This window comes from Melopsittacus undulatus, chromosome 15 (assembly GCF_012275295.1).
Source record: "Melopsittacus undulatus isolate bMelUnd1 chromosome 15, bMelUnd1.mat.Z, whole genome shotgun sequence".
Taxonomy (NCBI): Eukaryota; Metazoa; Chordata; class Aves; order Psittaciformes; family Psittaculidae; genus Melopsittacus; species Melopsittacus undulatus.
In genome coordinates, this window is record NC_047541.1 from 3166866 (window position 1) to 3185992 (window position 19127).

General features: G+C 40.9%; 3 protein-coding genes across 5 annotated transcripts in view; 2 read left to right on the top strand and 1 right to left on the bottom strand.

Moving 5' to 3' along the window:
* The first annotated feature begins 90 nt into the window (after window positions 1–90).
* Window positions 91–19127, top strand: part of LOC101869866 (succinate dehydrogenase [ubiquinone] cytochrome b small subunit, mitochondrial) — a 35933-nt gene continuing 16896 nt past the window's right edge. The window contains exons 1-4 of one of the 2 annotated variants that reach the window (XM_005143484.3): window positions 91–210; window positions 281–385; window positions 2338–2482; window positions 3781–4469. In XM_005143484.3, coding sequence (XP_005143541.2) covers window positions 153–210; window positions 281–385; window positions 2338–2482; window positions 3781–3946 — 474 coding nt within the window. In that variant the 5' untranslated portion in view covers window positions 91–152 and the 3' untranslated portion in view covers window positions 3947–4469. Of the gene's footprint in view, window positions 211–280; window positions 386–2337; window positions 2483–3780; window positions 4470–19127 lie in introns of those variants that run through there. The other variant, XM_031044062.2, reaches the window with a different exon arrangement.
* On the bottom strand, window positions 6000–11070 carry IL18 (interleukin 18). 2 transcript variants are annotated; one of them, XM_034069458.1, is made up of 6 exons: window positions 10817–11070; window positions 8814–8881; window positions 7956–7964; window positions 7290–7427; window positions 6444–6589; window positions 6000–6316 (listed from the first exon to the last, which is right to left on the bottom strand). In XM_034069458.1, exons 2-6 carry the CDS (start codon window positions 8872–8874, stop codon window positions 6101–6103), a joined length of 570 nt encoding a protein of 189 aa, XP_033925349.1. In that variant the 5' UTR covers window positions 8875–8881; window positions 10817–11070; the 3' UTR covers window positions 6000–6100. The 2 variants fall into 2 exon arrangements, with proteins under 2 accessions (XP_033925349.1, XP_033925348.1); XM_034069457.1 differs by lacking the exon at window positions 10817–11070 and adding an exon at window positions 10350–10803.
* On the top strand, window positions 13496–14874 carry TEX12 (testis expressed 12). The gene is made up of 4 exons (XM_005143487.3): window positions 13496–13704; window positions 14186–14297; window positions 14405–14456; window positions 14730–14874. The coding sequence occupies exons 1-4, from the start codon at window positions 13645–13647 to the stop codon at window positions 14872–14874; spliced, it is 369 nt and encodes a 122-aa protein (XP_005143544.1). The 5' UTR covers window positions 13496–13644.

Below are 19127 nucleotides of genomic sequence, written 5' to 3' on the forward strand. Positions count from 1 at the left end.
AGTTCGCCGTGGGGTTGGGTACAACCAAGCACCCCCGGAGCGGGCGCTCGGTGTCACCGGTGCCCCCATCCGCCATCCCGGAAGCGGAAGTGTCGCGGCCGCAGAGCTCCTTCCGCCTGCGCAGAGCGGTGCCCTTGGGCTGGCTGCGGACGATGGCGGCGCTGGTGCTGCTGCGGACGGGGCTGCTGCGGCCCCGCGGGGCTCCGATGGGTGAGTGCCGGCCCGTGGGTCCGCACCTGCGGCCCTGAGCCCCGCCTGACCCTCCCCGTTGTCTCCGCAGCTCTCCTCGGGAGAAGCCTCGCCCGCCGCCCCGCTGTCCTGGCGGCCGCCGCCGATCGCAGCGCTCCGGCCCGGCAGAGCCACAGTGCCCCCCAGCAGGGCCAAGGTACGTCCGTGTGCGGGTTTATCCGCGGCTGTTGTTCACCGTTCCTCCCGTTTAGCCACACGGTTATCGTGTGCCCGTTACATGTCTGGGCTTGCTATTCCTTGAGCCAGGTCGGAGGTTTTAAATGGCAAGTGTGAGTAACCAAAGGCAGAAAAACCCGGCCCATGGTGCAGTTTTCCTCGGGTGAGGCAGGGTTACTGGTGTTACCAGAGTCTGTTGCCATCGCCTTCGACAGTACAGTTTTCAGTCTGATGGTGCGGCTGTGGATTTGCTCTTTGCCCGGGTCTGATTTAGAACAAGGGTATATGTGAGGCTATACTGCTTGGATTTGAAACTGACCTATGCAGTGTCAGTGTGAAGCATGTGAATGCTGCAAGTCCTTAAGCAGGAGACACTAACTGAATGTTAAAAGTAAATCTCTGCTTATAACAAAGGTGATGGGTGTTTTTTTGAGTGTGGAAAAAAAGATTGATTTTAAAAGAAAACAGAAGGTTTTAACACTTCGTACTGTTCAGTAGCAGCGATAATATGTAAATACTGCAGTTGTGACTTGTCTTTTGAACAGCAGAACTTCTGATCCACTGAGGTTAATTCTGAGAAGTATCATTTGCAGGGAGAGAGTAGTTCTTACATTGTTTTCTTCTCTCTCCATGTGTTAAAACAACACAGAGATGGTGAAAGATAACTGCCAGGACTAGCTTCTGGTCTGTCAGTTGTGCAGTTAAGCATGAGAAATGTTGTGAGCAGAGGTTAAGGATGTTTTGTAGCCTTTATAATGCAACTTGGAAGTGGAAAAGATGAAGAAACGCTTGTAATTGTCTTAAACAGAACTAAGCCATTTCCTTTATTTCTATTCTGGACTTCATATTAACCACAGACTTCCTGCATGTGCTGTGAAGTGTTCTCAGCCGAAAGCTTGCAGTCTGCCTAGGTCCCTTCCATGCTTTGCTTCAGGTCCTTTGCTTTCCTTCTCTTGTCGCTTTTCTAAATTCTCTGTCTTTGCAAAATCAAAGGCATTTGCATTTTGGTTTAGATGGATGGGTAATACCTGTGTGTTAGGTAAGCACTTCGGGGGGTATTGTATTATAAGGGTAATTTCACAGACCCAGCTCTTGATGTTTTTAGCCTGGGCTGATGGTTCAATCTGCTTCAAAGTATCACTTATGATGCTGGGATTTTGGTTTGCCTGAGAAACTTGTAGATGTTTGATTTTTATCCCCCCCCCCATAGTATTTACAGTAGTATCTGAAAAATAAAGAGTTGATCACAGGGCTCCCTAACTGGCATTTCTGTTTCTGGAGTCATCTATTGCATGGTTTGAATTGTAGCTAGTGTCAGTGGAGAACTGAAATCCTTTGTGCTTCTTCTAGGCCATATATCACTGTGGTGGTCCCAGAAGTTTAATCTGCTGTTTACAGTTTAAAATAGCACTGTTGTTTCCTGGGTGGACCTGTGCACAGAGCTATCATGATGTACCTTTCACTGGAATTTGCACTTATGTCTGTCTGGTTCTGGAAGCTATTTCTCAAAGGGTGGGGGCAGTAAATAGTGTGTAACAGTAAGGAAATTCACTAGACAAAAAGGCTTTGCCTTCAGAGGTGCTTCTTTCCTGTGATGGTAGACTTGGACCTTAGTCCTGAACTGCAGGTTGTGAAAGTAGGACTGGTGCTTGTTTTGACTTTCCGTGTTGAGCTTCTATTCTTTTGTACTAAAAGAAGCTTCTGTTTTTAAAGAGCAGCCAAGAAAGGAGTGTATGACCTTTTTGGCATGGTAAAATAGATACATATCCTATAGCAGTAATTCAGTCACCTAGGTGTTGCTTGGATGAAAGCTTAGTAATCCGATGAGAGAAGATGCCTAGTTGTGTGGTGCTGATCAGGATGAGGAATCTGGTTTTAAGGGTACAGCACTTTGAACAGGACCTCTGCACTGAAAAATACCTCTTCTTGCAGGCAGTTCCAGGGCTGCGTCTTTGCACTGGACAGGTGAGCGAGCTGTCAGTGTCCTCTTGCTGGGTCTCCTTCCTGCAGCCTACCTGTATCCTGGACCAGCCATGGACTATTCACTGGCTGCAGCCCTTACTCTCCATGGCCACTGGTAAGCACAATAGGTTCTTCAGAATTAAGAGTAAAGTCTGATAGTCAGGATGACTCCTTAAGTCTTAAATCTATGACGTATATGACAGTACATCTGTTGGCTCATTTCCTGATCTAGTGTTAAATACCTTACTCTCCCAAGTTCTATGACAGTCATGGTCTTTGACAAGACTAGTCATACCTTGGTCTTCCTTTGCCACTCTTACTCTCAGTCAGAAGGCAGGATAGATATTATTAGAAAGAAATCCATAAACATTCTTTAGTACTCTACACACTATCTTACTTCAGAGGGCTTCCTTACCACTGGCTATGTAGAATCTTGACGTTTTTATCTTGTAGAAGTTACACCTAAAGGTGTTATTAGATAGGAAAATTCTCTTGTACTTTCATAGGGCTAGAGTATCTTTAAAAGGTAATGCTTGCCATAAATGTTAATTTTATTGCCTTACAGATCATATAATCCTTATAGCTGATCAGAAACTGCAGAGGAGTATTGTGTATATTTCTGAGGTGTCTTCTGTTACCTGTTGCTACTTTTTTGCTTAGGAAATCTTGTCCTAAAGTATTGTCCTGGGTTGGAAATAGTGCTTTAGGTATTTAGGTGGTTGTCAGTCCAAACACTAACCTATGAGTAGACTTACTCAAGATACCCAAGCCATGTTTATCTTGTACCATTTTTTGTAAAGCCTTGCTGTTGTGTGTCTACTACACATCAGCTGTTTCTCACTAATTCTCTTCCTTGTTCTTGGGAACACTTGTCTTTTCCCATGAGGGCTTTTGTGAATTAATGAGTGTGTTGTAAAGTCACACACCACTTTTTCTGAAGTCTTAGCATGGCTCAGTCTTATTCTGCCTTATAAAAATCTTGTGAAAATCCCTTATCAACAGTACAGTTGAAGGGCAGCTTGTGAATCCTAAGTGACCATGATGTATTTATCCACACTTGAAGGCTTGAAGTGTGGGTAAGTTGCTGGTTGCAACTACTTTTTAATCTAAATACACATCCTGGAGTCTTCTGTGTACTTGTGACAGTGGCTGGTCCCAGAACAACACCTCGCTGATGAAGCAAGAGGGATATTTCCTTCGGTTTCTTTTCTTCAGTCCTTGGAAGTCTGATAAGCTTCCCAGTGTTTCTTGGAGGCAAATTCTACAGATTCTATTATCTGAAAGAAGTTTCCTCAGTGTCATTAAGAAACCTCTGAGCCAACATGTGTATTTTTTAAAATAGAATAATAGGGTGAATTTCATTAAGGAATGTGCTTTCCTGATCTCATCTTTTTTCTTCTTATTGTTCTGTAGGGGTCTTGGACAGGTTATAACTGACTACGTCCATGGAGATACACCTATTAAACTGGCCAATATGGGTCTGTATGTACTGTCGGCCATTACCTTTGCTGGCCTCTGCTACTTTAACTACCATGATGTTGGTATCTGCAAGGCTGTTGCTATGCTGTGGAGCCTCTAAGAAGTGATGACATCCCTGATAAACATGATTGTTCACTGCTGCCTCTGCTTCATCATGTGTTTAATGCAGAACAAATCGATAACCAGGGATCCATGGTCTGTATGTACTGCAGCAAGTTCAGAACTAGACTTTTAGAAATAAATATCCAACAGCAGTAAAAATGTTAGAAAAGAAAAAGTAAATTTAAAGTGGATGAACTCCAGGTGAGAGTGAGTTGATTTAAGCTGCACTGTAGATTGGGAGGGATTAGTTACATCAGTGGCAGACTTACATAGCTGAAGGTAACTTTCCTTGTAATGGCAGCTTTAATGAGTGTTTTTCTAAAACAACTCTAGTTTGGTTTCCTACTTTGTAAAATTAACTTGGCTTGTGGAAAATTAAACTGTTATTTCTGATGTCACAACAACTGAACTGTATGTAAGGCACACTGTAACTCTTTGGACCCTGAGAGTTCATACAGAAAAGGGAATATTTTTATCTTAATCCATGCAATAAACCATTTACAGAAACTGTGCATGCTTCTGAACATTTTTTACTACTTTTGGGTTACTTAAAATGTTTTTCTGCAGATAGTTATTGCTTTTCTTTTTCCTAAAATCAATTTCAAACACTAGTTCATATTTTCATACTAATTCTGAATTACATACTGAATTCATACTAATTTACATTACTGTTTATACTGCCACTCTGCATTACTTCATTTCAATATTATAAAACAAAATACAGGTGACTTAGTACAGAGTTAATGTCCTTTAGAAAATACAAAGTTGACTTAGAAAAAATACTTCTGCAGATTAATTTTATGAGCCATAAACAGCATGGGGTTTATGGGGTTTTCATAGTTCCCCAGGAATTACTATTTTCTAAATAAACACTGGTACACATTTTTCTGCAAGACACCAAACTTATCCTTTCTGCTTGACGTGAAATGACAAAGTGTTCTTTTCTATGTCTTCTATGTTTTAGAGAATTTAAAGGGGGGAAATGGTATTCTGGGTTTTAACTTCTCTATCTTTTTTGACTTTCGTAGTAGTAAGAAGAGGTTAACTGTCCACATTCTCATGGGACTTCTGTTGTTCTATGAATAGTAAGAGGAAATGTGGTGTTACTGTCGGTCTGATTATGCAAAAAGCAGAATGAATTCCTGTTTGGATTATACAAGACTTTCTGATTTGAGGTTTTTTGTTTGTTTTTGTTTAATTTGGTTTGGAATTGTTATTTATGTGTTTTCTTAGGTAACCACAGGAAACAGCATGCAGCTGGCCACTTTTGCTAATCTTGTGATCAGAACTGAGGTGGTTGCTTGTGTTTGATGTGGTCTGATTTAGATAGCAATAGTAACACTCTTTTGTCATAGTGAGGAAGATGCATATGTATGAGTCATGGGTAAGTAGCTCTGTACAGTCTGAGCATGTATCGTAGAAAGGGTTAGACATTTACTCTTTTGAGACCAAACACAAGATGCATCTGTATGTGGTATTGTGGACAAATGTCTGTTTCATGTCATTTCATCACTAACCTGTAATTTATTGTTAACTTTTATGTAAGCCCCCTTACATAAACACATTTTTTCCTTGGCCCCTCTGAGGACAAACATCTTTATTAGAACTTTAATTGTTCAGGTAAGTTTTTTTTTAAGCAAAGACTTCCAGAAAGTTAAAAGTTGTTTCTGCTTCAGCTGAAGGTGAGAATGTCACCGCTGTGTAACTGGTGAAGATGCTCAGGAAATAATCTGGATATAAGAGGGCGTTCATTGGCCAGGGGCATGGTCTGCTTATGAAATCTGTTATTTTAAGTGCTTTTCTCTCCCTCCCCAAAATAGGTTTACCTCATCTGAGTCACCTAATTAAAAAGTTGTTTGATCAACAAGTGATCAAGGGTTGAGGGATCAAACCATACAGGCCTATACAGGCATGCACATTTCCTCCACGTGTAATACTCTTCTGGCTGGAAAACATTCTCCTGCTTTTTGCCAAGGATTTGAATCTGTTTTCCTTTGCAAGATACTTGGTTTTGTACTGACTTATGGTAGGGAAAACATAAAACTGGCTTGCCTCAGATAGGGAAATAATAAGATTTCTTTAATAAAAAGACAGAATATATTTTAAGGCTGTTGGAGTATGTCATGGGTTGTGACTTTCATTCTGACTGAAGTTAGAAACTTATCTTCATGGTTTCGTCCACTTCATCTTCTCTTGACAGCTTCTTCAGTATTAATTTTCTTAAGTAGCCTTCTTTCTCAAAAGCCAAGAACATTCCTTGTTCTAGTGAGTATTCAAACTTAAATGCTCTGGAGCAACAAGATGTAAATGTCTTTTTGAAAAAGATTATGTTACTTTCACCAGGAATTTCTCTGGGAACTTCTCCCTCCTGAGGAAGAAAAAGAGAATGGGTTAGTCCCAGCACAAGACCTGAGCAGTTTTGTTTCAGCTCACTGATGTTTAAGTTCATTTTCCCTACTTAACACATACAGAATGTATGGAAAGGTGATACTTACTCTAAATCGAACTGTCATTTTTCCACATTCCTTCTCACAACACATGTAATAACTTTTATCTTCTACCTGGATGCTGAATGCAACAGGCATCCCTGCTGAAGGTGTAGTAGTTTTGTAATAGTGAATTTTGAAGTGCATTCCCTTGCCTAAATAGAAATTGTTTATTATTAACAGTTTGCTCAGGAGAGAGTGGCAACAACTTAACTGTGTTATGTCTTACCATTACTGTCAACTGGTGTCTTCTCAGGATACTTTTCTGTCAGGAGAGCCAAGACTGAATTTTTTACACTGCTGGTAGCATATATTTGAGTTTCTGCAGTCATTCAATAACTGAGATTTGGGATTTGTAAGAAGGCATGTGAACTTCCCAGTTAGCACGGCTAGGATGTTCAAACCCTTTTACGTGCATGCATAAAGTGACAATTAGATTTGTAGATAGTCATCTGTAAATCAGATTGTATCTGTATATGTATGTTCAGCAAATACAGTTCTGAGTTGTTGAGCTTCCCCCCCCCAAAGTCAAAACCACAGGTATTGTGTTTCCTACTGTTAGAACAAAGTAAGAGCTTTCAGTGCTCTGTTTAGTCTGTTTAAACCTAAAAATGTTTCTGGATTTCTTTTTTTGTAATCCAAGATACATGCCCCCCTCCCCCCAAAAAAAAGACATTAAAAGCTTAGTTTGTGATCACATTTAACCAAAAAAATCAGCTCTCTTAGCTTTATTCTTTGAAATGAGTTTTAAGTCTTTACTCTCTCACCATTGAGTTAGTGATCACTAAGAACAAAAGCACATCTAGAATAAAGCTGCAGTGCAATGGTTATAGTAAATATTTGAAAATGGTCTACCAGATTTCATCTCCTGATCTGTCACGTCTTCAAAAGCTGCCATGTTTAAATCTGGTCGAACCACAAGCAACTGGCTATTTACATTTCGAAGGACTCGGTGGAGAGTTTTTTCCTTACAGAGAGCATCGCACTCTAGCCCTATAGAAATGTGAAGCAAAGGGGATCAAATATTTTGTCTCAGGAGGCTACCTCAGTTCTTAACAGGCTGCTACAGGCTTAACCTTGTCATTAAAATATGAGGTGAACCAAGTCCTTAGAATGGCAATCTAAAAAAGGAGGCCATTGTCATTCTTCCCACCTCTGGCTTTTCAGAAGGATTTCCCAGAATACAGCAGACTGTATATATATGTATATCTATGTGTATACATATATATATGTGAGCAAGAGAAGCTACCATATCTGTTAATGAGAGTTCAGAAGCAACAGTTCTCTCCCCCCACAATTAGAATTGCATTAAAAGGTCCTTCTATACCTTAGGAACAAATAAAGGAACTTTGGCTTCAAAAGGAGACTGTGAGCTGTAGTGCTGACTTTTACAGTAGCCATTATCAGTTTGAAAACTTGCTCTCTCAGGCACAGTAAACATTTATGGGTTAGTTAAGTGTAAGCAAGTTAGTTCACATAACATTGATAATGAAGTTAGTAAGTTACGAGCTTTCATCTTACCATCATCATCTTGGTTCCAAGTGAGCAATGAAAAAAAGGAAGGAAAAAAAACCATTAACTTCTGCCCACACAAAAGAAACCACTCTGCCCAGTTTTGTTCTGCAAGACTGGCAGCCAGCCACCTACACATTTCCACTTATACTCCCCAGTATAACTAACTCACCAAGCTGAGCTGTTCTAACTACAGAGTGCATTATATTTGTGAGCGTAACAAACTCAATAGGATGATGAAACCGACAGTCATTTGAGAACTGGAGTTACCACCAAACCAAGAGTTATGCAAAATGTTTTAGGGTTACTTAAGGGTGAGCAGCTCAGGTCAGTTTAAGCCTATAACCAAGGAATAAATGGCATATAAATTTTTGGTTTTGTCAGCTCCTTTATTCTAAGTGAGCAAAAGGACAAGGAACAATCATTGCAAATGGCTTTTAAAGAAGAGACCTTTCTGACTAACTTTATCGTATGAGATAGGAAGTCACCACTTCTTCCAAGTCCATCCCACAGTATTCCAGCCCTTCTGAGTGTCCTTTACAGGAACATACTATGTGAAGCACCAAGTATTCCACTGACTCAGGTACTTGGCTAGCAATATTTCAGACTGACCTGTTAACACACTGGGACAACTGTCTCAAACTCTTTTTGAAGTGAACAACCTGGCTCCATGATCTAAGAATTGTTCTTCTAAGTGGGTGGGCATTGAAAGTGCTTTGAGGATTGCTTGGGTAACAGGTGGGAAAAAACAGGATCCCACAGAAACAGGGATGCCAGCCCAAGGAAAGGACTGAATTGTGTATCAGGTTTTAATCTTCCATGCAGAAAGAAGACACAGTGTCTGTCCCAGCAGTGGGTAGGAATTACCTGCAAAATAGAGGCAGAAATTTTCTCCAAGTTGTACTGCACACACAGTCACTTCGTTCATTTTCACTCTACAAAAACATATGGAGAGGATTTGGTTAAGAGCAATGCTTCTTAATCTATAAAGCAAGGAACTTCTTGAGCTAGTTCTCTTCTAGTGCACAATACTATAATAGAGCTGGCATATTTCACTACCTGTTAAATTGCTTTTTCAAATAATTGGTCTCTTGTTGCCTTTATCATTATTCAGAATAACCTACAGCATCCTTCAGGTTCTGTTATTTTACACCACTTCATTCTTACACAATGTTACACAGGAGTAAATAAATGCAGGTTGTACTTCCTGTTTTTAGGTCTGTATCTTAGTAAGTTTTTTGTTTGTTTTCCTAAAATGTTTTCTGTGCATGGGTGTTCTTCCCTAGTTTATTTATGTTTTTGTAAGTAATCTAGGCTAGGAAGTGCTTCACTCAATCCTACCAACTGTCAAGGCATTCTTTCCCCTTGCACTAGCCACAGAAATAATAAATGTAATAACTGTTAAAACTATCTAAACAATAGGAAGACCTGTGTCTAGCACTGGGATATTATTGTGCAAAGCTTACTTCCAAGGCTCTTTTTCACCATTTGGAAAAGACTTACTGTACAGAACAAGGAACAATGACAAGTAAAAAAGCACTCTTCAACCGTAGGGATTGGGGTAGGGGAATCACAGTGATTTGTTTCCTTGTCCCTCTAGTGGAGCACTTTGAAGAACGTATTGAGAGTGCTTTTTTCTCATCCTATTTTCGTATGGTCTATAGTTCTAGATGATCTGTGCAAACAGGTTCACAGCAGAGGACTGCGTCTTTGTTTTCAAACATGCATACTGAAGCCTTTGAAATTAAATATGGCATTATCATAACAGTGCATGCCTCATATCTAGTGAAATAAACCAAGAAGTATAGGATTACCTTGTCCTGGATTGCCGAAAAGACATAGGCAGGACCTACCAATACATGATTAAAGGAGAAGGTGGCCCTTGGTTTAGTGCAGGAAACATAAACCGACCAAACTTCTTCCCCCGATGTGTAGTAAAAGACGGTTACATCTTTTACCAAGCACGTTTGTAAGGAACGGTGGAAGCTCAAAAGGAGCTTTTAGTTGACTGTTGGAGGTACTGTGTAATCACTTGCCCCGCAGGGAAGAACAGAAGCCGGGCCGCGTCCCGGGGAGTCGTCCTCCGCTCGGCGCCTGTGTTGGAGCGGAGCCCATCAGGGAGGGCAAGGCTCTGCCGCTCGGTGCAGCCACAAGAAAGGAGCAGCTGCCGATCCCACCCAGTAGTGTTGTTCATCAGGAGCAAAGGATTTAGGATGACCTCCTCCCTCGCGGAGCGGCGCAGCCTGCAGAGGCAGGCAGGGGTGCACAGCCCTCCTCCCGATGCACTGAATCTAGGGATGCTCGCAGAGTTCCGAGCTGAGGGCTCGGAGCCGGCTCCCGGACAGAGTTCTTCCCCTTCCTACCCCCTCTGCTGCACCGGGGCTGCACTGATCCTCACCTTACCTGCTCCTCGGCGGGCTGCGCCTGAACGATGCGGGACGGAAGGGCGAGCGCTGCCGGAGGAGGGGCGGGGAGCGCCGGTGTCCGCAGCCGGAGCCCACCCGTTCGGGGACCCCGGCCCGTTCCACGCTCTCGTTCCCTCTGGCAGCGGCTGCGTGTCCCTCCCGGTCGGGATATGAAGGCTTTGGCCAGGCAAGCGTCACTGCCGTGTCACCTTCATGCGTTCATGCGAACGGGGAGGAAAGAAACCTCCGCTCTGTTAGAGCGGTCCAGCGAGGGGGATTTTGTAGCGGCTTGCAACGCGGTGCGACAAAACAAGCCGACCGAAGAAACTGCAGGGAAAATTTGGGCTCTTTCCCCAGATATCTGTCTACGTCTGCAGTTATTCTGCAGCACTTCCCCTCCTGGGTGGAGAAAGCAAATCATGCACATCTTGAGGTTACAAAGGAAGCTTTTTGCGACTCCCTTACCTCACACAGATGTCGACAGAGGACACGTTTCTACATCAGAGGATTGCAGCCGGATCGCTCGGTCCATAAAGCCTCTGGGAGCCGGAGAACCGGGTACTAGCCCTCAGGACATAGACTTCCTGTTTTCCCCACACTTGCAAACTGTTCGTAAACATTGGGTCCCGCTGGGGGAATCCCGTTTAGCATTGAAAACACATTGCGTATATCTAGTTCTCCATAAGAACACCACCAAAGAATATACCATTGGCATCTGCTGGAAGCCCTTCAAATGTTTGCCATCCCTTTATATGTAAGTAGCTTCAAGGGAGGAATTTAGATTCCTCTCAGGGAAACAGACAACCAAAATCTGTGCCACGTAGTCAAAACACCGTTGATAGGTCCTGTTTCACCAGCGGTAAGTTGTTTCCCGGGCAGGTATTAATTGCAAATAAATAAAACGGCAATAGGTGTTGCTCTCAGTTGCTGCAGGTCTGTGATGCCATTGGTGTTTGTGGAGTGCTTAATGCAGTAAATATTGCTGTAATGGCAAACTGTGTAGTGATGGGACAACTAGGGCCATGAAGTACCAGGTAGATCAAGTCGGGAATAAATAATGGATCAATGTTTTTATCGTATGTAAAACTTGGCAGTGTTAACTAGAGGCTCGGTGCATCCAACACCTATTACTGTTGCTGGGGATAGAGGGGAGGTGTAATACATATCTGTAGGGAGTGTATTACTGGCAGTATGATAAATGCAGGGAGGTAATTTTGAGGTCTAAGATACATCTTTCAAGCTTACCTGAAGTAATAATCTTAAAGATAAAAATACTGTCCATTGTACTAATAACTGTGACTTAGCCTGCTTTACCCACAATGAGCATTGTATTTCACTGACATGTTAAGATAAAAACTGTGTACTACAGAAATTTATCTTCTTTCTTTAAAGCTTCTGAAAGAAACTAATGAAAATTATTCAAAGAATGAGAAACAAAAGAAGCAAAACAAAATACCCCAGAGAAATCCAGCAACAGAATAAAATTTCCTGTTTATGAGAGATAAGCAAAGAAAATACATTTATGGCAGCTATTGCTTTCAGATAAGAAATCTATATTGCTATTTACAGACACCCACTTACACTGATTGAACTCCAGCCAGTCAGCAATATTACATCATCCCCTTTCAACTTCCTGTTTAGTTACATGGCATTCAGTACACGTTTGGAGTTGTGTTTACCTAAACCTGTATACCAGAGAGATATAAACATTTAATTTCAACACCTAGATCTAGCTGATTTCAGTACGCAACAACTGTAATCCTACCATTCCTTTGGGGTCTTTATTGGAATGGTTAGTTCTTATGGGGAAGTGTTGGGGGGAAATCTGCCTAACTGGCCTCTGGCTCTGGTCTCCTGTTTCTTGATAGCTGTTTCATAACAAATAGTTCCTTCCTGTGAAGTACAATCAAATCACCTCTTGGTCTTTTTGAACTAAAATAAGCAGCCTCAGACCTAATATATAGTAGTAACATAAATATCTATGCAATTGTTGAGAATGAAATGAACTTGGCTATGGCAGCATACTGTTCCTACTTTGGGGAAGTATTTAGTTCTTGTTCTTTTAGTGGTTTAATTTCTTGTCCTGAGTATTGACTTTCAGAGCCTATTTGGGTAGCATATGTAACGTTAAGACCCTTTCTGCTCTTAAAACAAGAAATTGAAGTTTAAAACCAAAAACAAACGAGAGGATTTTGGAAAGTAATAACTTGATATAACATTTACTATTTTTGGCTGACAACATTAAGTGTCATACTGGAAGAGCTCACCAAGAATCAGTGTGTTTAGTTTCTTCCTGCTGTAAGGAAGCCACCTCATCATGTAATCTGACTCAGTCATTTCTTGGGGAAACCAAATATAGTTTACTCACAGAAGTGAAGGACAGCATAAGGAAAATGAAGTCTTATTTTCCATTGTTCAGGGAAAAAAGAAGAAGTTGATCTTGGCAGTTGTCTGATTTTAGTGACCTTATTTTAGTGACAGTAGTCTTTCATGTTTTGCTAATTGATGGCCTGCCTTTTGAAACAGATCCATTTACCGTCATCCCGAAACGTTCCAGTGATTCACGTTGTGAACCAGTCACAGATGTTAGCAGATGATACATGACCGGGATTGAGTGCACAGGGCAACACGTTAGCGACAGGTAGTCTCCTCATGCTTTAACTCTGGTTGGGATGGGAAGCTTCTTCCTGGGACCTCCGCATCAGGAAACGTTTTAGAGAGGAGCCTTGTTCTCCTCTGCTGGCCTTCCCTCCGCAGCTGGTCCCGGCCGGCCTGCACCCACCCTCCCTCGGCCTGCACCCACCCTCCCGGGGCCCACGCCATCACCGGGCTGCAGTCGCCTCAGCGGCCGGGGAAGCCCCTGCCGCGCGCCGGCCTGTAACGGCCGCGAGGACCGTTAACCGTGAGGAGAGAGGGCCGGAGGGCAGGGAGGCTTCCGGGGCGGAGGGGGTGTCCCCGTGGTGGGACTGGGGCAGCACAGGGAGGACAGGCAGGCAGGGATACCTGCTTTGGGACGGGCAGGATCGGCCTCAGCAGCGTGAGGCCGATCTTAGGCACCCTTGGGAGCGCCTCGGCCCGGGCCAGCCTGGCACTCGGACCCATTTATCTTCAGCTCTGATCGGTTCTCTCGCCATGCTTGGATGCTCTGCCTGCCTCCAGTGAGGAGGAGAGCTTGCAGAGAAGCTTAAAGAGGTGCTGGTTACAGGTTTTATGCGTTTTTATGTAGATATGATTTCCAGACGCACAAGATAACCACTTACCAAATACAACGTTGTACTTCTGACCAGGCAACGATGACAAGCAACACTCAAAAGCCTGATGAGAATAGAAGTAAACGTAAAAAAGAGATGGAGGTGAGCTGTGCTGTGTGAGGGAGGGAGGACCTGGACCACCTTCTGGCCCCGGGCAGCAGTACAACACCCCCAGTCCCATGTCCTTCAGTGGCATTACAATGGGTTCCTCTCACCCTGAGAGAAGGCAAAGAGCTCCATGTCGGTTTATGTAGGTTAGCAGAAACACATACGACTTTATTGTGTATGGAAGCTGTGCAGTTTCTCTTAGTGTTTGAAGAGCAATGAAACTGGGTATGCACTGCAACACTGTTATACAGGACTTCTGGAGAACAAGCTGCTGAAGTACACCAGCTTTTACTGACCAAGCTGGCACTTCCCACCCACTCCCATAGACACTGTTCCTCTTCACCATGGATGGTGTCTGAAAACAGCCTTTCAAGATCCTTTTTTTCCCCCCTCAGTTAAACTCTACCTGTGCTGGTCTTGTTTTAAATCCTAGAACTTGTATTTTTTGGTGGTTTTTTTTGTCCTCTATTATTAGAATGAAGCTTCAGAAAATCCTGACTTGTCCTCCCTTGACAAAACAGATTTGGCTCTTTTGGAGAGCTCACAGTCCCTTTGCAAGCCTGAACAACTGGAGAAAGTTTTAAATGGTGACGTATAAAATATACTGAAAGTAACCGTGTGGTTACCTTATTTAATGTTGAGATGAAGATTCATGCAAAGGTTTAAATAAAATTACTTTTTTTTCTTTTAACAGAGATGAACAAGGAGATTACAAACTTGTTATCAAAATATGCTCACATTTTAAGGCAAGTTGACTTTGTCATATTTGTACAGCACTTTTCTAACTTCTCTAGATGAGATTGATTCCTGTGGCTGCAGTTTAGGGAAATTAGCTCTGAAAACCATCAAACACAGATTTTGACAGAAAAATGCTGGTTTCTGTTACAACAGAGAACTAATTTGGTCAGAAACGGAGTATTGATAGGTAACGCATTCTTAAGAAAAGCATAAAAGCAGTTCTAGGAATTGAGAATGTTAATGGCATTAACTGATTTTAACTACAGATTTTTTCAATTAAGTGAGAGAGCAGCGATGGATGCGTCTTATGTCCAAGAACTTGATGGAATCTTAAAAGAAGCGAGGACCATAGAAAACCACTTAAAACAGAAAAGGGAGAGTCTGAAACAGAGATTCACTGTGATCGCAAATACTCTGCAAAGCTAAATGGAGTTTGTCAGACTGCAGAAATGCAGAGCAAAATTTGTAGTATATTTTATGTATTAAAATATAAACTATGATGAGTGCTATGATGTGTGTTTCATAAATGTCCTATGTAAATATTTCCAGCAGTTCAGGAAACTCTCAACAATTTGAGCAGCAATTTAAATAAGTAAATTCAACACATAGGGTAATGGTAATAAGACAATACTAAATATCCAGTTTAAATCCTATGGCTCCAAGGGATTCTACACATTAAACCATCCTTCCTTACTTGTTGATCCTTTGCATAGGCTGTCCCTCTGATTCTGTTACTAGACAATAGTGGAAGCATTTGAAAAAGCAGAATTAATTTTTGCATGGCCTGGCTTTAAGGCTGTGGAATTTCAATACACTTGAATTTGGGAGCAGCCATGGTATTTCTGATGTCACTACTAAGAATGGTTTTTCCTTTGATTGTCACAACCACTCTTTTGCTCTAGAATATAGTGTAGAAACACTTCTATGAAACATAGAATTTTGTGATGTAAGCAGAACAGGACTTCAGATTATTTTATATTAGCAATTTTCAGTGGGTTTCTTTGTTTGCTTTTTTGATGGTTTCTTTTCCTTTCTACTTTAGAAACTGTTTTGGTGCTAAAATCTTAGTAGAGTATACTTGCAACCTTATATCCATTTTGTCTCAATATATAAATAAATTCAAAAAATCATCTTAGAAATAGGGAAACTATTAAGAATACTACTCTGGGAAATGTATAAGGAAGTATAAAGTCTTAACTTGAAAATATACTTTAATACTTCTAGAGATTTCAAGTTAAACCAAAGCCTTTTTGATAGAAACATCAAAGCACATCATCAAAACTTTGCTGGTAATGTCAATAAATAACTAGATAATCTTAAAATAATCTTGAATTACACTGCCCTTTTGTTATTTAGATACATCAGTAGTGTTTGCAGTATATCCAGTTTATTTAAGGAAGCTCCTGGAGTTTTTGTGAGCACTTTTTCTTTCTTGTCATTTGACTCTGTTAATAAAGATGAAACATAAAATGTACAAAGCATAATTAGTACAAATTGTGAGGCTAATGTAATAAAGAAAAGTGCTAGATAGTCCTGTTACTAGCATAAGATATATTTATATCTTTACCCCAGTAGTGTGTATTTATTTCTTTCAGACTTAATCCTTCTTTCCCCCTTTTATTAGATAAAAGCCACAAACAAATGTGCTACCTGACAAACTGATAGTATTTAAAGCAATTAACGGGAGAAACTGACATCTAGGGTGAGATTTTCCTAGGTATTTAGATGCCTAAAGATGCAGATATGTACTTAGTAGGATTTTCAAAGTGCCTAAGCATGTAAGCGCCTTAGATGCTTAGGAATTTTTGAAAATCCTGTAAGGTGCCTATCTGCATCTTTAGCATCTAAAGACTTTCAGAAAAATCACCTCACTAATCTACACCATATTTTCCAGTCTCTTCCTTTTTCCTAGTAATCACATCTCATCTTGTAATCAATCAGTCTTGGTAATGCTGTTTAAAAGAAGAAAGTGGGAGAAAACTATTTTGGAAGTTAAATTTTCTGGAATATTTTGCTAGGTTTTTCTAAAATCTGTGATCATCTATAATGATTGACAAAAAGCCATTTTAAATTGTCATCTATGAAGTGTCTCAATTTAGAAATTTACCGACAATTATTTATGTAAGTCTTTAAAGAAAAAATACATAAATTTCATGTTAAATGTCTGCCTGTTGTCAGAGTCTGGTGAACTGGCTGGCTGCTGGTGAACTGGTGAACAGAAGCTGGCTACATTTTATCTGCTTGTGCTTGTGAAAATTATGCAATCTTTTTGTATCACTGGTATTTAGATAGCTTAGATTTAGTTTATTAGCTAATATATCCCAGTTGAAAACCTTTGGTTCTAGTATGAAATATTATTAAGAAGCAGAACTTAGAAAACTGGTGGATTACATAAGCTAAGTTTCTTCCCTTAGGGCATCAAGAGGGTACAGACATACAGGCTTACTCTTGCAGCAGTTTGCTCCCTTTAAAACCTTCATAAAATCCAATAAAACTTAATAAAACTATTCTTCCTAGAAGAATGAAGAACTGCTTAGTCTGGCATTCAAGTGCAGTTAAATTCAAGACATACCTCTCTAAATGATGACTCTTGTTTTTTTACAGGGATTTCTTATTCAGTTGGTTGTCATGAGATGTTATAATTTAGAACAGGATCTCTGTGGTAGCAAGATTTTAGATTTTGAAGAGGCACTGAAAGTCAAGTCAGTAAGCATGGCCACAGTAACCTGGCTGAGTTTATGAACAGTGTGGTTATGCTTATTAAAGGGAAGTAATTAAGAGCTTTGCAAGATTCTGAAATAGGTGTATTAAGAAATTGCTTTTAAATTGCTAAGAACACCAAAGCTCCTGCTTTTGCTGCACAAAGCTATGTGAGGATATATATTTATATAAATAAACACTGACCAACTAAAATGAATAAAATATGTAGTTTTATAAAGAACCAGCTTGACATGTAAGTTCAGAAAGTTTAAAACATCAATTTAAAACAAACCAGTCTCTTCTCTTTTGAAGTTAAAAAATACTTCAGATATGGAAATATCCCCTTACCAGCTGCTTTCATACATAAGCCCCTTCCTTTTTAAAAGGGAACCTTCCATGATTACTTTGCTGTAAAAAATGCAGTGTGGGGTTGGTTTATGGTTTCTTTTCTGTTGACAGCCTTTCAGTGTTCTGCTTAACATCAATATATATGGGAATAGCCTTTATACAGTGTTTTTCTTCTAAACAATTAGGAAATAAAATGTTACTGTTTTCCTATTTGTTGACAATTTGTCTACCCTGCTAATGATGTTTCTGCACTGGTTGTTTCTCTTGCGTATTTTGATATGTCTTGGGAGAAACAAACCAAATTTTGTACTCTCTCCTGATGTGAAACCAGAAGTTTGTTTGAGGAATGAGTACACATGAGATCAAACTATCACCAATGCCATCAGGATCCGCTTTCCAGTTTTACTGAAGGAGGTTTGGACCGAAAATTAATTGGCTTTAAAGCTGCCAAATCTGATCAGCAAAGCTCAGCTGGTCACTATGTTTTCTTTAAGCCTTTCCTCCTGGTCTTTAAGCTGCAGTGCCTTAGGAAGTTAACAAGAACGTCTAAGATGACAGATCAGTAGCAGAATATAAACGGATTTTTATTAAAAATGTGGAAACATCTTAAACAAAGTTCTGACCCTCTTGAAGTCAAGGGAATTTTTGGCAGTGAGTCTTCTGCATGTCTGACCTTGCTGTCAACACTTCCAGTGTGGAAAGTGTAAATGATGCAAACCCAATATTCAGTTCCTCTCATTGCTCCTCTATTATTTAAAAGCTAGAAATTGAAAATAACAGATAATGCAGAGACTGCTTAGGTATGCAGCAAAGAGAATTCTTCCATGAGAAAATGATAATCATGACTTTTTAATTTAAGCTGAAACTGCCTTTTAGCATAGATGTAGGAATGTGGGTCATAGTAGAAAAAGACCAAATTGAGTAGGTAATAGATGTGTTTAAGGCTCATGACCTTCTGTCTAGAACTCAGAACTAAGTTCAATTTTGCTACTTATAGCATCTTTGTTTTCTCTTTCAATGGCATTTGAAAACCTGATGGTGAAGGGAGCATTTGAAAAGGGCAGAGTGGGTGTTTTACACCATGATGGTGAATAACCAGGAAAAAAGGAGGGCAAAGATTCATGGGTCAATCAGCCTGTCTCACATGGAGTAAATTTCTTAACGACGACTTTATGTTCACCTGCCTTTGAAGCCTTGTTACCTCAGTACAAGAATACATCATAGAATCATAGAATAGTTAGGATTAGAAAGGACGTCAAAATCATCTAGTTCCAACCCCCCTGCCATGGGCAGGGACACCTCACACTAAACCATATCACCCAAGGCTTCATCCAACCTGGTCTTGAACACTGCCAGGGATGGAGCATTCACTGCCTCCCTGGGCAACCCATTCCAGTGCCTCATCTTACCTTTCTTCCTATTTTCCAAGTTACACTTAGACAAATAGCATTATTTTTCTAGCGATGCCTTTGCACTTAATCAACACACCTGGCCCAGCTGCTGAGTGCGTCTAACGTTACTGAGCTGCTTCGACTGGCGGCCGCTCCCCCCATGCCCTGCGGCTGCCTCACCCAGCTGTAGGAGCGCAGTGTGATCAGGCTTGTTCATCCTGCTCTGCTAGGGAAGCTATT

Bases quoted from the DNA above. Each gene is read 5' to 3' on its own strand.
- IL18 (XM_034069458.1), bottom strand. From the start codon at position 8,874: ATGAACGAAGTGACTGTGTGTGCAGTACAACTTGGAGAAAATTTCTGC. The intron at 6,590-7,289 runs GTAGACCATTTT...ATTTCTATTTAG, and splicing joins AGATCAGGAGATGAAATCTG to GCAAGGGAATGCACTTCAAA. The intron at 6,317-6,443 runs GTAAGTATCACC...TTTCTTCCTCAG, and splicing joins AAATGACAGTTCGATTTAGA to GAGGGAGAAGTTCCCAGAGA.
- TEX12 (XM_005143487.3), top strand. From the start codon at position 13,645: ATGACAAGCAACACTCAAAAGCCTGATGAGAATAGAAGTAAACGTAAA. The intron at 13,705-14,185 runs GTGAGCTGTGCT...CTCTATTATTAG, and splicing joins AACGTAAAAAAGAGATGGAG to AATGAAGCTTCAGAAAATCC. The intron at 14,457-14,729 runs GCAAGTTGACTT...TTTTCAATTAAG, and splicing joins AAATATGCTCACATTTTAAG to TGAGAGAGCAGCGATGGATG.